The 17919-nt window shown below is 34.7% G+C and overlaps 1 protein-coding gene across 1 annotated transcript in view; it reads left to right on the plus strand.

Annotated features, from left to right (window-relative positions):
- Positions 1-377: 377 nt before the first annotated feature.
- Positions 378-17919, plus strand: part of LOC134680464 (dynein beta chain, ciliary) — a 29749-nt gene continuing 12207 nt past the window's right edge. The window contains exons 1-47 of the mRNA XM_063539595.1: positions 378-847; positions 1256-1413; positions 1878-2100; positions 2464-2616; positions 2928-3139; positions 3218-3733; positions 3812-3922; positions 3991-4145; positions 4390-4609; positions 4687-4948; positions 5022-5170; positions 5260-5471; positions 5795-6080; positions 6188-6466; positions 6560-6695; positions 6775-6956; positions 7037-7195; positions 7277-7450; positions 7589-7734; positions 7852-7978; positions 8352-8381; positions 8785-9030; positions 9104-9328; positions 9501-9727; positions 9812-9953; positions 10040-10452; positions 10667-10802; positions 10876-11010; positions 11287-11417; positions 11496-11829; positions 11909-12621; positions 12709-13010; positions 13220-13374; positions 13570-13706; positions 13787-14253; positions 14332-14447; positions 14600-14761; positions 14838-15037; positions 15220-15376; positions 15453-15641; positions 15751-15990; positions 16110-16300; positions 16401-16570; positions 16650-16912; positions 17131-17251; positions 17377-17552; positions 17634-17803. Of these exons, the coding sequence (XP_063395665.1) occupies positions 538-847; positions 1256-1413; positions 1878-2100; positions 2464-2616; positions 2928-3139; positions 3218-3733; positions 3812-3922; positions 3991-4145; positions 4390-4609; positions 4687-4948; positions 5022-5170; positions 5260-5471; positions 5795-6080; positions 6188-6466; positions 6560-6695; positions 6775-6956; positions 7037-7195; positions 7277-7450; positions 7589-7734; positions 7852-7978; positions 8352-8381; positions 8785-9030; positions 9104-9328; positions 9501-9727; positions 9812-9953; positions 10040-10452; positions 10667-10802; positions 10876-11010; positions 11287-11417; positions 11496-11829; positions 11909-12621; positions 12709-13010; positions 13220-13374; positions 13570-13706; positions 13787-14253; positions 14332-14447; positions 14600-14761; positions 14838-15037; positions 15220-15376; positions 15453-15641; positions 15751-15990; positions 16110-16300; positions 16401-16570; positions 16650-16912; positions 17131-17251; positions 17377-17552; positions 17634-17803 (10118 nt within the window). The 5' untranslated portion in view covers positions 378-537. The remainder of the gene's footprint in view (positions 848-1255; positions 1414-1877; positions 2101-2463; positions 2617-2927; positions 3140-3217; positions 3734-3811; positions 3923-3990; positions 4146-4389; positions 4610-4686; positions 4949-5021; positions 5171-5259; positions 5472-5794; positions 6081-6187; positions 6467-6559; positions 6696-6774; positions 6957-7036; positions 7196-7276; positions 7451-7588; positions 7735-7851; positions 7979-8351; positions 8382-8784; positions 9031-9103; positions 9329-9500; positions 9728-9811; positions 9954-10039; positions 10453-10666; positions 10803-10875; positions 11011-11286; positions 11418-11495; positions 11830-11908; positions 12622-12708; positions 13011-13219; positions 13375-13569; positions 13707-13786; positions 14254-14331; positions 14448-14599; positions 14762-14837; positions 15038-15219; positions 15377-15452; positions 15642-15750; positions 15991-16109; positions 16301-16400; positions 16571-16649; positions 16913-17130; positions 17252-17376; positions 17553-17633; positions 17804-17919) is intronic.

Consider the following 17919-nt stretch of genomic DNA (forward strand, 5'->3'; position numbering starts at 1 on the left):
ACGATTACGCTATCAACTGTATCAACTGACTCACAGTGTATCTCGCTTGCACCAATAAATTAGTATGAGCGAGATGCTTTGTGAGCGAGTTGAGCAGTTCGCTAGGAAATATGACCGCGTTAACTCTCTTATACCTAGTAAGGGACCTCTGGGTTCAGTTCCCTCAGTGACTCTGCTCATTCTCGTTACTGAAGAAGCACACAGGGTGCTTCATCTCAGGCTCTAACCAAATGGTGATACGTACTAACTACCTAAAGGTCACTGTTTCCCAAAATCTTGCACCAACACGACTGGTAAACTGACCTATAAACCCACCACGAGAAAATCGAATAATTATCCTACTTACTTAAAAATCGCTATAGATTTTAATTTTTTTTTTGTCAACCCTCCAGCAATTTTTACCTTAACGTATCCAAAGTCGGCTCATTACAAAAGACATCCCTCCATAAAGACCCGTTTGCATCGCGTGACCCGCTTCGTAGCCTCTGCCTTTTCAATCGCTACCCGACCACCAACCAGCTATGACCTGAACCAACCATGGACCAAGGAGGATCATCATCCAATCAGGATCCTCGCTTTGACTTCATAGGATCTTACGCTGTCAAATCCTTAAAGTTAAAGCCAGAAAAATGGACGAGAGTTCTAAGCGTGGAAGAACACAGGTCGACTTTAAGAGATTTCGTGGACAAGCCGTTCCCTGTTCTTCTAGTGGTTGTGTTGACTCATGCCGCTCAGTTGGTGCCGGTGATATCTTTTCCTTGTTATTTGAAGAATAAGGCGGTGTATTATGTTAAGAAGAGACCGGATGTGGTGCCGAAGGAGAATTGCTCGGAGATGATCATTTTTGGTAAGTTTTTGTTGGTGAGTTATACTTTAGCAAAGTGATAGGTACAAGTCTTGAAAAAACAATGTCTGGAAAATTATAAGAAAGTAGAAGCTTTAACAATAAGATACAGACAAAAAAGTGGAACTTTAGTAGTTCCTTGTGTAACTTCACGAAGCACTGTTTTTCTCATAATATGGGTACCTATTTAGGTATGTCTCAGGACATGACTTCAAGTAACATTTGTGAAAAGGGTGATAGTAATTATATTATTGATATTGGCCAATGACCGATATTTATTTATTGACCGAATTTTACCGAAGCACACCAATTTACAAAAAACGGTTCCGAAATGAATATAAAAAAAGTGTAAATTTTGTGGATATTTTTAAACGGTTCAGTTCAATACGAGCCCTATTATTCAATTTCTAGGAGACCTAGCTCCAAGGCTAATCGATGAGTTGGCTTCCCTGGTAGACGAGGTATTTGTTCCACTACTATCCAATCCGCTCAATCATGAGGGCTGGCCATTGGTGGTCTCGCAGGACATCCTCAAGCAAATACATAGCCTCAAAAGTACTGTTTATGAGGTAAGAATATTGTGAAAATTACGTTTTCTCCAGTATGATTGAACATGTTCACTTTATTGTAGCCAAAATAGTATGGGAAGTTCTTCATTATGGAAAATCTCAAATAAAACAAATCAAAGTAATTTTTGTGCTATTTTAGTAGACGGGAAGATCATCGAATACTGGCGATTATAACAAATTAATGTTATCATTACACAATAAAAATTGTCGAAATATTCTGCGCTACACTTCCTTTTGATTACAAATTTTTAAATGAAGGCGAAATCCAGGAGTGAACAGTAATTAAGTAAACTTAGTAAACCTGCTCCTTTGTGGACGGTTGATAAGATGACAAGACATTTTTTTCTTCAATAAACATAGATACTTACCACACATTTGCCTTCCCCAAAATTTCCCTTCCATCGAACACGAACTATTAATGATTTCTGACGATGAAAAATCCCTTTTTAATGGCTTCAAACTAGGTCAAAGGCAAAGTCAACGGGCAAACCGTCCTTCCCATGCCCGTGGGTGTAGAGTTAGTGTACGAAGCGGAAAAGGAGGTGCTTCGCGGCGAGGAAGTAGACTTATATCTGAAGAGCGCTATAGAAGGAGTGGTCATCAAGTGGGCACAGCAGATCAATGATGTGATGATGGAGGATTCGTCGCAAGCGTTCGATAATGGACAGAATCCGGTGCCGACTGTTGGTGAGTGTGGATGGTTTCATTTAGGATGTATCTGAGAACTTAAGAGATCGTTACTCTTTAGATGAGGAAACTTCACGAGGAAAATTCTTAAATACATTTGGGAGCCTATGTACTAGCAATCTAAAAAAAATAATCACTTTTCAATCAAGCCCAAAATTGTTCTATCTTGTTTGCTCGACTATTTAAGGATTTAAAGCAATTTTAACTAAAGTGGCTGCGCATTCTGCATAAATTATTTCTGTTATTTCTTGGTCTGTCCGTTTTAATATGACAACGAAGTACTTACTTAATAAAAGTACTTAAATAAATTCGGAATTTAAATTTGAGTCTATCTCAAATTCTTTTGTTTTGTTTTTCATGTAGAGTTAGCATTTTGGAAGTCTAGATTGAGCAACCTAAACTACATTTACGATCAGCTGAGAGGCGATAGAGTTCGTTGCATGGCAGTTATACTTGAGAAGACAACTTCAGCTTACTATCCGTGCTTTAGCAGATTGTTCAAGAACATCGTTTCTGGTAAGTTTTTGATTTTATTATTAATATCGTCTTAAGAGCATAGGGCACGACCGCTGCTTCACTACTGCTACAAAAGTCATTAGGAAAAATGTGGCCACCATTTGCCATTTAGTTGATAAAGCGAAAAATAAGCAAAATAAACTATATGATTTAGACCAAAAGTTTGGGAATCAGTAGAACAACAATAGTAATATTAATATAGGTACCTACTGATTTATACATAAATTAATTGGTTTATTAGAAAACATAATTCTCCCACTGGACGGACGATGTATTCTTAAATGAACAGCGATCATTCATTTTGATTTTAGCATTGGCCGAAGCTCAAGAAATAGATTTATATTTAAGAACATTAGTGAAGCACTTCCAAGGTTTAGAAGACACAGATTTCACAGAATGTGAACCTCTGTTCCGACCACTGTTCCACGTCATATGCATGATATGGAGAGACTCAAAGTATTACTGCAGTTCGTCGAAACTTATGGTGCTTTTAAAACAGATTTGTAATTTGCTGATATATCAGGTAAATCATTCATTTGTTTTGAGAAATAACATGCCTAATTAAGGTCCAAATAATTAACTGAAAATTAATATGTTTCAGGCAAAAAAATGCTTAGATCCAAGCACATTGTTCCATAGCGACATTGATGAAGCAACACAACGTATACAAGTTACAATAAACATACTGAAGAAATTTCGGAGCACTTTCGAATATTTCAAAGATAATTTATCCAAATATTTTGTAGACAGAACTGTTGTACCATGGACCTTTCATCCAAACGCAGTCTTCGAAAGAATGAACCGATTTTTAAACCGATTGAATACTATACAATGGTTTTTCAAGACCGTTATGGAATTTCAGAAGCTAGAGAAAATAGAAATTGGTGGCATGAAAGGCAGGGTCCTCAGTGGCCAGATTAGGGAGATATCTGCTGAATTTGATTCATATTTCCATGGGTTTGCCTCTAAATCTTATGACGTCTTGGATCCTGATGACAATAAGTTTGATGATGATTTTAAAGAATTTCAAGATAATATTGTAGATTTGGATCTAAAACTATCTACAGTATTAGTGGAGTCTTTCGATAGCTGTTCTAATCTGGAGGCTGTTTTTAAGGTAGTATTTAAATAGAAATCAAAGTACATAACTCAGAACTAATTGATGATCTATTTAAACGTTGATTACATCTTTCAGTTAATCGACATTATAGGATCAATTCTGGAACGACCATTAATAAAAAACGAATTTACCGCAAAATATTGTGAAATACTAGTAATGCTCGAGAAAGAGATAGAAATTTGCGAAGTAAGTATTAAGTACATTGTATAAATGGGATTAAGATTGGTTACTTCGACTGTATTTTCTGTTTCTAGGATCTTTTCAATGAGCAAAGCCATCGCCTCCAAAAGTACGGACATATGGAGGTGGATGCGTACCTTCCCCCAGTGGCTGGGGGCCTCCTGTACATGACGACGTTAGCAGCAAGGATCACGAAGCCTGTAGCCTGCTTTCGCAGTTTGCCGCACCCGTAAGTCATCGGGGTGGGGCAAATTGCGAAAGCTGATTATCTGGCTTTAATTCTTCTGTTTCATTCATTTCTTTCTTGTGAGACGTCTTTACTTTACCTACTGTTTATTGTAGATTTGATTTTCACATGACACTGGGTAAAAGTAGCAATAGTAATAACTTCGTTGGCCTTTTTTGTATTTTAGCACTTCATAGATTTTTTCACAATAATACACACATACATACAAGGTAGTTCTTCACTTTAGCGATATTCAAGTAAATTTTCTCGCACGTAGGATAAAGGATACGGAAGATGCCTTGAAGCTTTTTGAAAGATATGAGAAACTTATTGAAGAAATTAACGAATTCAAAAAGAAATACTTTAATGATTGGATAGTAAGTGTACCAAAAATTATTGAAACTAAAACAAAAAATAAGATATTGGCGCGCCATGGATCCGATCTAGTTTTGAATTTCAGTCCTATGGTAAGATACAATATCAAATGAAATAAATCTGTAAGTACAAAGAAAAATATTTTACTAATAAATGTTTGTTTTGGTAGATTTTGGACATTCTAAAAGAAGTTCATCATTTACGGAACAATTCAGACACTCGAGAGTTGCTTCCAAAAGAAAGTCTAGAGTTATTTGAAAAACAAGAAACATACAGACAGTATCGGATTAACCTAGGGATAACAATTGATTGGTATAATCAAATTCGAAAGAATAGTCAGAAAGTAGAGTTCGACTTGGTTGAAAGTGAAATAAAGGCTATCGATTTAAGAATAGATATGGCACAAAATGAACTAAATTGGAATTCTCAAGGTAAAAAAAAATATTTTATAGATTTAGCCTTGGTCTATTTTTATACAAAATTTATTAACAACTTTGATTTTAGATTTATGGAATTATTTACAAGAGCTGCATACTCTAGTTGGCAGTTTGTATCAACGAATGTCTAAAATACAAGATAATTTAGTAGAAATGAAATCTGTTATGAGCACGTGGTCATCTCAACCATTATTTGAAAGAAAGGAAGAAAAAAAGGTATTTATTTATTATTAATAAGGTATTTATTTATATTTAATTATTTGACATCTGAAGACAGTAATTATCATAATGTACTTATTTTATAGGATACGTTACTAAATCTAGACGACCGTCAAGAGAGAACTAATAAACGATACAGTGATATAACATCAACAGCAGAACGAATTAGGGAATTGTTGAAAGAAAACATGGAGTTGTTTAACATGCAGGATAATCAGGACAGCCAAATATGGCTTAACTATGTAGAATTTATCGATAACTTGTTTGAAGAATCATTGTTTAAGACAATAGCAACTAGGTAAAAAACAATGATTTTAATAATATGGAGCATGAATACTATTTTTAGAAAATATTTTAATTTGTTTTATTTTAAGTAGAAACATTACGTACTATATAAATTATGAACAGAAATAAATTTTATATACTTATATATTAAGAAACCATAATTAAAATAACCATATATTAAGTGACCAAGGCGTCCACCAGTGTTAAGGCTGCTATCGCGGCAGGTGCGACAGCAGTGGACGCCGGTTCGATTCCAGCCTTCTTTTTCTTTTTCCCATGTGACATTTTTTTTTCAGTTTAGCATGAATACTAGTTGACTAAATATTGAATTTTCAGTATGGGCTACATAACTGAGCACATGGAACCTAAAAACAAACTATCGCCACTGTTTCAAGCTCAGCTCGAGTTGCTTGAACCAGACATGGTTTTCAATCCTAGTTTAGATCCAAATGAGAAAAAAGGGTTTACAGCTTTGATAATTGGTCTTATTGATGACATATTGAGAATGGCTACTTTGATAGAAAGAATTTATCCTCAGAAAGAGGAATCTTATGAAGCTCAAATTACACGTAGCTCTGATATAATAGAAATGAAGGACGATATTTTAAATGGGATAGAAAAGGTAAATATTTTATTTTTATATAATTTACAATCAAAAAAGAACTTAAATGGGATTATGTAACATCCAATCTCGTAGGCGATCTAATAATGAATATGAATGGTTTTTAGGTCATAGAAGATGCAAATGAATTTTGTAAAACTTTCGAAAACTACTCATTTTTATGGCTAGAAGAAAGAGATTCAGTTATGGAAATCTTCCTTACTTATGGAAGAATTCTCACTCCTGAAGAGATTGATAAAATCGGCTCTGAGGATAAAGACGTGGTTCCTCCAAAACCATGTCCGCCTAAAATGGAAGCTTTTAGAGAACAAATCGATCACTATGAAAATCTTTTCATGGATATTGAAGATATAGAACCTTATAAAGTATTTAATTGCTGGTTTCAGGTAAAAAGTTTCTAAACAATAAATTATCTGGAAACGCTACATTTTAATGATCTAGTTATTTTACTTACGGGTTAAAATAATTTTTCATTTTAGGTCGATGTAAGACCATTCCGTCAAGCTTTGCTTAACACAGTTAGGAAATGGGGCAATATGTATAAAGAACATTTGGTAAATAACGTAACTTCGAGTTTAAGTGATCTTGGAAATTTCATACGTGAAGCTGACGAAGGTAAGATAAATCGTAAAATACTTCATATAAAATTTTTTATCGAACTTATTAGATTATTAATCATTACAAAAATTGGCAGGCTTACTTCAGCCCGTACCAGAAGGAAATTATGACGCTCTAGTGACAGTGATGGGGTATTTAATGAATGTGAAAGAGCGTGCGGTGACTACTGATGACATGTTTCAACCTCTAACAGAAACCATAGAACTGCTCAAATTTTATGATATGGATATTCCTGAAGAAGTTAATGTGCTCTTACAGGTAAGAGATGACTTAATTAACCAGTTTTCTAAAGAGGAAGACTAATGAACAACTGAACATAATAATATTCTGTTTTAAAGGAATTACCAGAGCAATGGCAAACGACAAAGAAATTGGCTTTAACTGTGAAACAGCAAGTAGCTCCATTGCAAGCAGCTGAAGTATCAGTGATAAGGAAGAAAATCGCAGCATTTGACAGCCATGTCACTTATTACAGAGAAGTTTTCAAGCGATACGATGTAGGTTAACAAATTTTACTTACAAAATGTGTGTAATAAAACGTCTTTTGTTTAGTAAAATTACACATAAAATGATTTCAGTTTTTCAAATACGAATGTGAAGATCCGTATGCAGTGATGTCGAAAGTAGATTATGAATTGTTGAATCTGGAAGCAGACATGAAGGGTATACAAGAATCGGGTTCATTATTTGAGGTTAATGTTCCAGAATTTAAATTTTTAAAGCAGTGCAGAAAAGAATTGAGGATGCTCAAGGTAAAGGATATTTTATAATACAATTATGTTTTTAGGCTAGTGCCTACAAACATATATTAATTATAACAGTCAGTATCGTATAAAGTTCTATTGTAATTTTTTTTTAATTCTGTTACCATTATCTTTTTCTTTTAATAGCAACTATGGGATTACGTGTTCATAGTAAGAACCAGTATCGATGATTGGAAAACTACGCCATGGCGTAAAATCGATGTTGAAAATATGGACATTGAATGTAAAAAGTTTGCAAAGGAAATAAGGTTGCTGGATAAGGAAATGAGAAGGTTAGTATTCGACAGTAAATATTTTTAAGTAAAATGTAATTCGGCAATATTTATTAGCAGAAACAGATACAACATGTATGTTAATTCTTGAAGGTTTAATGCGTAAGTTAATTTTAGTTGGGACACCTATATAAATTTGGAAGCAACTGTAAAAAATATGCTAACATCTTTGAGAGCAGTTGGTGAGTTGCAAAATCCGGCGATAAGAGAAAGGCATTGGGACCAACTAATGAGAAGTACCAAGGTAAGTAAAATATTTAAAGAACTAAGAAATTATATTACAGACTCAAATTCTGTTCTTATACTTTATGTATATAATGTCAATGTAAATAATCTCATCTAGCTCCATAGCCAATGGAACGCACACGAATCTCAGTCTGATGTTATGGGTGTGAATATTGTGTAATGTACCGTTAATGTATATTTTATGCATTGTGCATGGATCGATGTTGTACTAGCACAATTATTGCTTTTGTTATGACGAAATTGTCACTGAATTATTTCATATATTATTTGATATTGACGCATTTACTTTGCCTGAAGGGAATGTTCATACAGAAATGTGTTAAAGGAATGTACAGAATGCTCGCGAATGTAAATATGTTTATGATCCACAGAGCTTAGCTGCATTGCCACCTGAAGTCACTGTAAGTACTTCAAAGGCACGAGAGGCAAACAAACTTTCGGCATGCCATACCTACTCTATGTCCTTCTTTTCCAAATCATAGCATTTAGCATGGTATTGTTTTCTTTCACTGTATATTTTACAAATTTTATAGCACAAATAATCATACCTGAACCGTTCATGGCTTTGCTTTTACATGTGTCTACTACTAATATTATGATGATTACGTGCTCATTTGTGGTGTTGTTCATGTGATGTTGATCCATTATTTTTAGATCAGGTTCTTGTGCTGTCATTTTAGTGAATCGAAGTAGGTTTGTAATTTGTGTGTTTTCCATATTCCCTATTCCTGATTTGGTGTTAGACAGAGTGTATGTTTTCATGTATGTAACGAGAAAATTATTAAAACATCTTGAATCATCTAGGTAAGGATAGTTATGGATGCCAATACGACGCTGGCAGACTTATTAGCACTCAACTTGCACGAATGTGAGGAAGAAGTGAAGAATATTGTAGATAAAGCTGTTAAAGAGATGTCAATGGAGAAAACACTTAAAGACTTAAATACGACGTGGAGTGGGATGGAATTTGAACAAGAAGTTCATAAGAGAACTGGTTGCATACTTTTGAGAGCAAGTGAAGAGCTGATTGAGACATTAGAAGAAAATCAGGTAACAAGAAAATAAAATAAATAAATGTATTGCTTTTAGACATAACAATGCTTCATAATAATTTAAATTTTAGGTTCAACTGCAAAATCTAATCACTTCAAAATTCATAGCTCATTTCTTAGAAGAAGTGTCGAGCTGGCAACAAAAACTATCGATTGCTGACCAAGTGATCACAGTTTGGTTTGAAGTTCAACGTACGTGGACACATCTGGAGAGTATTTTTATGAGTTCAGAAGATATAAGGAAACAGTTACCAGATGATTCTGCGAGGTTTGACAGAATTGATTCCGAATTTAAGGTAAGTTGATATTACATAAAAACAAGGATTGTTGATGTTGGATTATTTATAATAATTTAAGACCTTATGTTACTGTTTTCTGACGAATAAGAATTATGAATTATAAAAATAAACCGCCAACCCCAATGCAGTATTAATATTCCGTTGATCAAGCGTAAAGCTTTTTTTTTAGATTTTGTCAACGGACATGTCCAAAACACCAAATGTTGTGAAAGGTACAAACAAAGAAGGCTTAGTTGCAAAACTCGACGGTCTTCAAAGCGATCTAATAATCTGTGAAAAAGCTCTAGCTGAGTATTTGGAAACAAAAAGGCTGGCATTCCCGAGGTTCTACTTCGTTTCATCAGCAGATTTGTTAGATATCTTATCCAATGGGAACCAAGCAGATTTGGTGATAAGGTAAGACATGACGCACATGGATAAATTAAAGTCAAAATGTATTTTTTGCTAAACTAAAACCGTACATAATTAAATTGTTTTCAGGCATTTGACAAAACTTTTTGATTCAATAGCAAAATTGAAATTTATCGAAGCAGCTGATACACCTGGAAAAATAGCTGCTGGAATGATAGCGAAAGATGGAGAATACGTCCCATTTCATGGAAACTGTGATTGTACTGGAGCTGTAAGTTCACTATAATAAAACATTAAACTTATTTGTGTTACACTGATCTCAGTCGTCAGTTATTGATTCATTCATTTAATTTATAGGTAGAAGTTTGGCTCAATAGATTACAAGACATCATGAGATCATCCATACGAAATTACTTCGGTGAAGGGATGGTTTCTTACGAAGAGAAACCAAGAGAGCAATGGCTGTTTGACTTCATGGCTCAGGTCTCTTTATGTGGCTCTCAAATCTGGTGGACTACTGAAGTGAATATGGCATTTGCTAGGCTAGAGGAAGGCTATGACAATGCACTAAAAGACTACTTCAAGAAACAAGTAGCCCAGCTCAGCACTTTGATCACACTTCTGATTGGAGAACTAACGAAGCAGGATCGTCAGAAAATTATGACAATTTGCACTATTGATGTACATTCAAGAGACGTAGTTAGTAAGATGATTCAAGGAAAAGTTGAAGCTGGATCAGCGTTTCAATGGCAGTCACAACTACGGCACAGGTCTAAACAATAGTAGAACATCGTCATCAACATCATCACGATCATTAATTTCAGGTTCATGTTCATTTTCACATCATATTAGCTTTCTTCTTTTGAATTGCTATGTATATCTTCATTGAAGTCATTATCATCGTTAATTTAACACAAATCATCGTCATCACTAAACTTCATCTTTAGATTTAGTTGAAACTCTATTTTTTCATATTTGTTAAAGATGGGATGAGAAAGAATTTGACTGCTTTGCAAATATCTGTGATGCGCAATTTAGATACAGCTACGAGTATTTGGGTAATACTCCTAGACTTGTGATCACACCATTGACTGACCGATGCTATATTACTCTAACCCAGGTACCAATTTCAATAATGATTTCGCTGAAATAAAAACAGTTAAATTCGAATTAACAGATTTTTTTCATTCTAGTCATTGCATTTGATAATGGGAGGAGGTCCTGCAGGACCAGCGGGTACTGGAAAAACAGAGACAACTAAGGACTTGGGAAGAGCTTTGGGTATTATGGTTTATGTATTTAACTGCTCAGAACAAATGGATTATCAGGTATACTTATATAGAATAAACAAAATTATTTACTTATATCATTTACCTAATTATATGCATAAAATAAATAAAGCTTCGTTTAACGTCTATCTTTATGGACATTTTCTGTGATTAATTTACCTTCTAAAAATATACAACCGAATAGCTTGGTAAGAATAATTAGATATTAATGAATATTAACGGTTATTTGAATCGAAATCTTTGCTTCCTTAAATTGAACTCCTAACCTCGCGTCTTTTTAACGAACAAATTATTAAAGAAACTGTTTTGTTTTAGTCTTGCGGAAATATTTACAAAGGATTGGCACAAACTGGAGCTTGGGGATGCTTTGACGAATTCAATAGAATATCTGTTGAAGTATTATCTGTAGTGGCAGTGCAAGTAAAATCTGTTCAAGATGCTATAAGGTAAATTCATAAAGTACAGTTGAAAACAAAAATCGAACAAGAAAATTATTTTTATTTATATTTATAATATTTTTACAGGGATAAAAAAGAGAAATTCAACTTTATGGGTGAAATAATAAGCTTAGTCCCATCCGTTGGCATCTTCATAACCATGAATCCTGGTTACGCCGGTAGAACCGAACTGCCTGAAAATTTGAAAGCCCTCTTTAGACCTTGTGCCATGGTGGTTCCAGATTTCGAACTTATCTGTGAAATTATGTTGGTAGCGGAAGGGTTTCAGGATGCAAGAGTGTTAGCGCGGAAATTTATTACTTTATACACATTGTGTAAAGAACTGCTTTCGAAGCAAGATCATTATGATTGGGGCTTGAGAGCAATTAAATCCGTGTTGGTAGTAGCTGGATCTTTAAAGGTATAAACTTAGATGTTAATTTTATTTATAATTATAAAAAAATGCACTCAAATAACTGACACTAATTGTTATTTAATAGAGAGGCGATCCTGGAAGACCAGAAGAAGAAGTATTGATGAGAGCACTTCGTGACTTCAACATACCAAAAGTAGTAACAGATGATATGCCTGTATTCATGGGACTCATAGGTGATTTATTCCCTGCACTTGAAGTACCGAGAAAACGTGACTTGGAATTCGAAAGAACAGTAAAACAAGCTGCAATGGACCTCTCGCTTCAACCAGAAGACAATTTCATCTTAAAAGTAGTTCAACTGGAAGAGTTGTTAGAAGTTCGCCACTCTGTGTTCATTGTAGGCAATGCTGGTACAGGAAAAACTCAAGTGTGGAAATCGTTGTTCAAAACTTACCAAAATCTTAAAAAGAAACCTATTTTCAACGATCTGAATCCAAAGGCAGTCACTAACGACGAACTATTTGGCATAATTAATCCAGCAACTAGAGAATGGAAAGATGGTTTATTCTCAGTCATTATGAGAGATCAAGCTAATATTGTAGGCGAAAATCCTAAATGGATTGTTCTAGACGGTGATATAGATCCAATGTGGATTGAGTCACTCAATACAGTCATGGACGATAACAAAATTTTGACGCTTGCTAGTAATGAACGAATAGCACTTACTCCTACAATGAGATTGATGTTTGAGATTTCGAACCTTCGTACTGCAACTCCAGCTACGGTTTCTAGAGCTGGTATTCTGTACATCAATCCACAAGATTTAGGATGGAATCCGTAAGTTCCATGTATATGTTTTTAAATAATACAAATTGATTGATATAAACTAGACTCCTTATTTTAATTCAACAAAAAATTTTTCAGATATGTTACAAGTTGGATAGAAACTCGAAAAATACCAGCAGAAAAATCAAATCTAGTCATGCTTTTTGATAAGTACATTCCGCCGTGTTTGGAGACGATAAGAAACAGATTCAAGAAGATAACTCCCATAGCAGAAATGGCTCATATTCAAATGCTGTGTCATCTACTAAACTGCCTGCTAGTCCCTGAAAATACTCCAGCTGACTGTCCAAAAGAGTTGCATGACATGTATTTCGTGTTCGCTTGCGTTTGGGCGTTTGGATCAGCTATGTTTCAGGATACTGCAATAGATTATAGAGTCGGTAGGTACAGTCAGCAGCAGAAGTTGCTAAACGGGCGAGGTGTTCAAAATTACCTTGATACGCTGTTATTCTCTTTACAATAATGTCGCGTCAAGATCATTTTGAATACCTGGCTAGCTTAGCAACTTCTGCTGCTAAATATTTTAAAACGGTTTTGTCGTATTGTGTACAAATTGCCCTGCAAATTCACGACTACACTTTTGTTATAGAATTTACAAAGTGGTGGGTGAACGAATTTAAAAACGTAAAGTTTCCTGCTGGCGGCACAGTGTTTGATTACTATATCGACATTGAAACTAAACAGTTTACATTATGGACAGAAAAAGTTCCCAAGTTTGAATTAGATCCCGACATACCACTACAGGTAAGAGATTACTTACTAAAGGATAATGGAAACCAGTAAATCCGATGAAGAAACTCTGTACCAAATGTATGTGCAACTTTGTATGACTTTACATATGTACCCTTACCACCACCTAATTATGAACCCTTTGAGTACATATTAATCATATATTATGTACTGAAAAGGGATTGCAGTTCTAAATTCGTTTTATTTCAGGCTGTGTTAGTGCCAACAGCGGAAACCGTTAGAATAAGGTACTTCCTGGACTTACTAATGAAAAACAAGCATCCAGTCATGTTGGTCGGTGGCGCTGGTTGCGGCAAAACAGTCTTGGTCAACGAGAAGTTACAAGGGTACCTCAATCAGATATCTGATATCATAATTTTATTCCTTCTATAAATTTTGTTACTTATCAACTATTTGACTTTTTCAGGCTGTCAGAAAACTACGCTATCCAATCGGTACCGTTTAATTTTTACACCTCTTCTGAGATGCTGCAGAAGGTTCTAGAAAAACCTTTAGAAAAAAAAGCAGGCCGCAATTATGGTCCGCCAGGCAGCAAAACACTAGTTTATTTCATAGATGACATGAATATGCCTGAAGTAGACAATTACGGGACAGTGCAACCTCACACTATCATTAGACAACATTTAGACTACAACCATTGGTATGACAGAACCAAGCTTTCTCTGAAAGATATCCATAATACCCAATACGTGTCCTGCATGAATCCAACATCAGGCAGTTTTACCATCAACCCTAGATTGCAAAGGCATTTCTGCGTTTTTGCGATTAGTTTTCCGAATACAGAAGCGCTGAACAATATTTACCATTCTATTTTGAGTCAGCATGTTACCAATCCTGAGTTGCGAATCAGTCCAGCGATTGCCAAGTTATCAGGTAAGTTCAAACAAATATATGTAAAAATATTCAGCTTTTATATTATGTATTTTCCTAACTATTTAATTTTCATTTCAGCTAATGTTGTCACGGCTTCCATTGCGCTACACAATAAAGTATCTCAAGTATTTCTACCAACTGCTATAAAATTCCATTACATATTTAATTTGAGAGACTTATCCAACATTTTCCAGGTGAGATAAACTTTGTATATTCGACAATAAAGGAAGAAAAAACATTTAGTGAAATCTTCAGAACTACACGAGAAAGTTCAAAACAATGAACACAAAAACTTTCATTGAATTAGATCAAAGGCAGTTTAAAATTTAAGATGTAACATTTTCAGGGTCTCTTATTTAGTTCCAATGAATGTCTTGAAAATACATCAGATTTAATTCGGTTATGGATGCACGAGACCCACCGTGTTTACGGCGATAAACTTACTGAAGAAAAAGACATTGACGCTTTTCTGAAGATGCAGGTTGATATTTGTAAGAAAAACTTTGAGGTAGGTGTACTTCTTAACAGAGAGATTTATAAAAATTTGGAACAAATAAAACTTTAAAGATCACATGTCCTTACAGGAAATAGATGAAGGTGTGGTATTCGAGAGACCTAACATTTTCTGTCACTTTGCTGGTGGCATTGGTGAGCCTAAGTACATGTCAGTTGGTAGTTGGGAGAAGCTGAATAAATTACTGACGGAAGCCATGGCGAGCTACAATGATCTTATAGCTGCTATGAATTTAGTGCTGTTTGAAGATGCTATGATGCATATTTGCAGGTAATAAAATAATGTAGTAAGTACCTATGTACATACTTAAGATACATACGTATCTACATGACACAAGTTTACGTTTAATTTTTGAACTAGTTACTTATCAAGTTTTTGAAAATAGGTGTTTTGCCTTCAATGAAAGTTCTAGAAATCTCTAAATCGTCTCTTATTTATTTTTATTCTTTCAGAATTAACCGTATCCTAGAAAGTCCAAGAGGAAGTGCTTTATTAGTAGGCGTAGGAGGTTCTGGAAAACAGTCACTTTCACGCTTAGCTGCCTTTATATCAAGTTTGGAAGTTATTCAAATTCAACTTAAGAAAGGTTACGGGGTCACAGATCTTAAGGTATCATCAGTTTTGCAAAATTAAAAATATCAACCATAACGAAATGCTAGGTGGTTAATTGTTTTGTGTTTTTTAGAAAGAACTGTCAAATCTATACATCAAAACTGGACTTAAGAATGTAGGTATAATGTTCTTGATGACCGATGCTCAGGTTGCCAATGAGCAATTCTTGGTTCTTATCAATGATATGTTGGCATCTGGTGAAGTCGCAGACTTGTTTCCCGATGATGAAATTGAAAATATTCTTGCCGGTGTTAGAAATGAGGTAATCGTTTAAACTGGTAGCTATCATCATCTTTAACTTAAATAAGACAAAAATATAATATTGCTTTTTGATTTACTTTTTTCAAAATGACAATTTATTATTTTCATAGGTAAAAGGAGCAGGTCTTCCAGACACGAGAGAAGTTTGCTGGAAATTCTTTATAGACAGAGTTCGAAGACAATTGAAAGTCGTACTGTGCTTCTCGCCAGTGGGTTCTACATTGAGAGTGAGATCTCGAAAATTCCCTGCTCTGATCAATTGCACTTCAATAAATTGGTTTCATGAATGGCCACAAGAAGCCCTTGTTTCGGTGTCTATGCGGTTTTTGGAAGAACTAAGTGTTTTACCGGTAAGATTTTTACGAGTAATTTATAATAACGGTACAGCTATCATAGCAGTTGCCCAGTGCTAATGTTGTATCTTTTGTTTTAAGCCTCAGTCAAGTTTAATTTAATGTATACGTTGCAGGTCGCCCTACGGGATTCAATTTCTAGATTTATGGCATATGTCCATACATCGGTGAATACTATTTCAAAAGCGTATTTAGCGAATGAAAGGAGGTACAATTATACAACCCCAAAAAGTTATCTTGAGCAGATCAGTTTATATTCAAAATTGGTTTATAATAAAACTGATGAACTACGAGCTAAGATAACTAGGTAAGTAATTAAAATGAATTATGATTATTTAAAAATTGTCCCGAGAAAATTAAATCTACTTTTAAGTTGATTAATAACGAAAATGTTGAAATATTTTTAGATTAGAAAATGGTTTAGAAAAACTACGCAGTACAGCATCGCAAGTCGATGAATTGAAAGCAAAATTAGCTATCCAAGAAATTGAGTTGCAACAAAAAAATGAAGCGGCTGATAAACTTATTGAACGAGTTGGTGTTGAAACAGCTAAAGTACAGAGCGAAAAAGCTTTAGGTAATAAACATGAATGCAGTAAAGATCACAGTAAATTAATTTTAAAACTGTTATCTAAGTGCATTGTTTTAAATTATAGCTGATGAGGAGGAAGAAAAAGTAGCAGTAATTGCAGAAGAAGTATCTAAGAAACAAAAGGATTGCGAAGAGGACCTCATCAAAGCAGAACCGGCACTTATAGCTGCACAAGAAGCTTTAAACACATTAAACAAAGCTAATCTTACGGAACTGAAGTCTTTTGGGTCACCTCCAGGCGCAGTCACTAATGTTACGGCTGCTGTGATGGTGCTATTAGCTCCTGGTGGAAAAATCCCTAAGGATAGGAGCTGGAAGGCAGCTAAGGTATTTATATAACCTCACAAAACTTTACTAACTACTAGCTTCAATTAATTAATTTATATCTTAGCCCCATCTTACAAATACATAAACCAAAATGACAGATTAAAACAAACTATTAATAGCTAATTGAGTATTGTAGCCCGTTCATAAATAAGGCCATTACAGTTCGCAGTTATTGTTTGTTCTGATAAAATTTTAATAAACATTTATTTGTATTGCAGGTCGTAATGGCAAAAGTTGACACGTTTTTGGAGGCGCTTGTGAATTATGACAAGGAAAACATTCATCCAGATGTGATAAAAGCTATTCAGCCGTATCTAAAAGATTCAGAATTTGAACCAGGTATTTTTATTCTGACTCTCTGATTTTATTGCATTGACGATATATGAAAATACCACTTTCCTTTCTTTTGTGCAACTAAATGTAGGTAAGGAGACTACTACTCAGCAATTGTATTTTTTTTGCAGAATTTATAAGATCAAAGTCAGGTGCCGCAGCAGGTCTTTGTGCGTGGGTCATAAACATTATCAAATTCTTTGAGGTATTCTGTGACGTTGAACCTAAACGGAAAGCTTTGGCAGCTGCCAACGCCGAACTGGCTGCAGCTTCTGAGAAGTTGAAAGCTATCAAAGCTAAAGTTGCTGTAAGTATCAATACTATACATTTATATATAGATACAGATAAAGTTAATGATACATTACTTCAAACAACTATTTCTTTGTAGTCTTTAGAAGAACAGTTAGCGACATTGACTGCTGATTTCGAAAAGGCTACAGCAGAGAAGCTAAAATGTCAACAAGAAGCCGATGCCACAAATAGAACTATTCAACTCGCTAACAGATTGGTTAATGGTTTGGCAAGTGAGAATGTCAGATGGGCAGAAGCGGTTTCAAAGTAAGATTCTAAGTAACTTATTATATTTACTTATATACAAAAAAAAAATTTTTACCCATACACACATATACGCTAGCTAAGTTTACGAAGCTCTGTGAAAATTTAGTGAGTAACAC

Source organism: Cydia fagiglandana, chromosome 3 (assembly GCF_963556715.1).
Source record: "Cydia fagiglandana chromosome 3, ilCydFagi1.1, whole genome shotgun sequence".
NCBI lineage: Eukaryota > Metazoa > Arthropoda > Insecta > Lepidoptera > Tortricidae > Cydia > Cydia fagiglandana.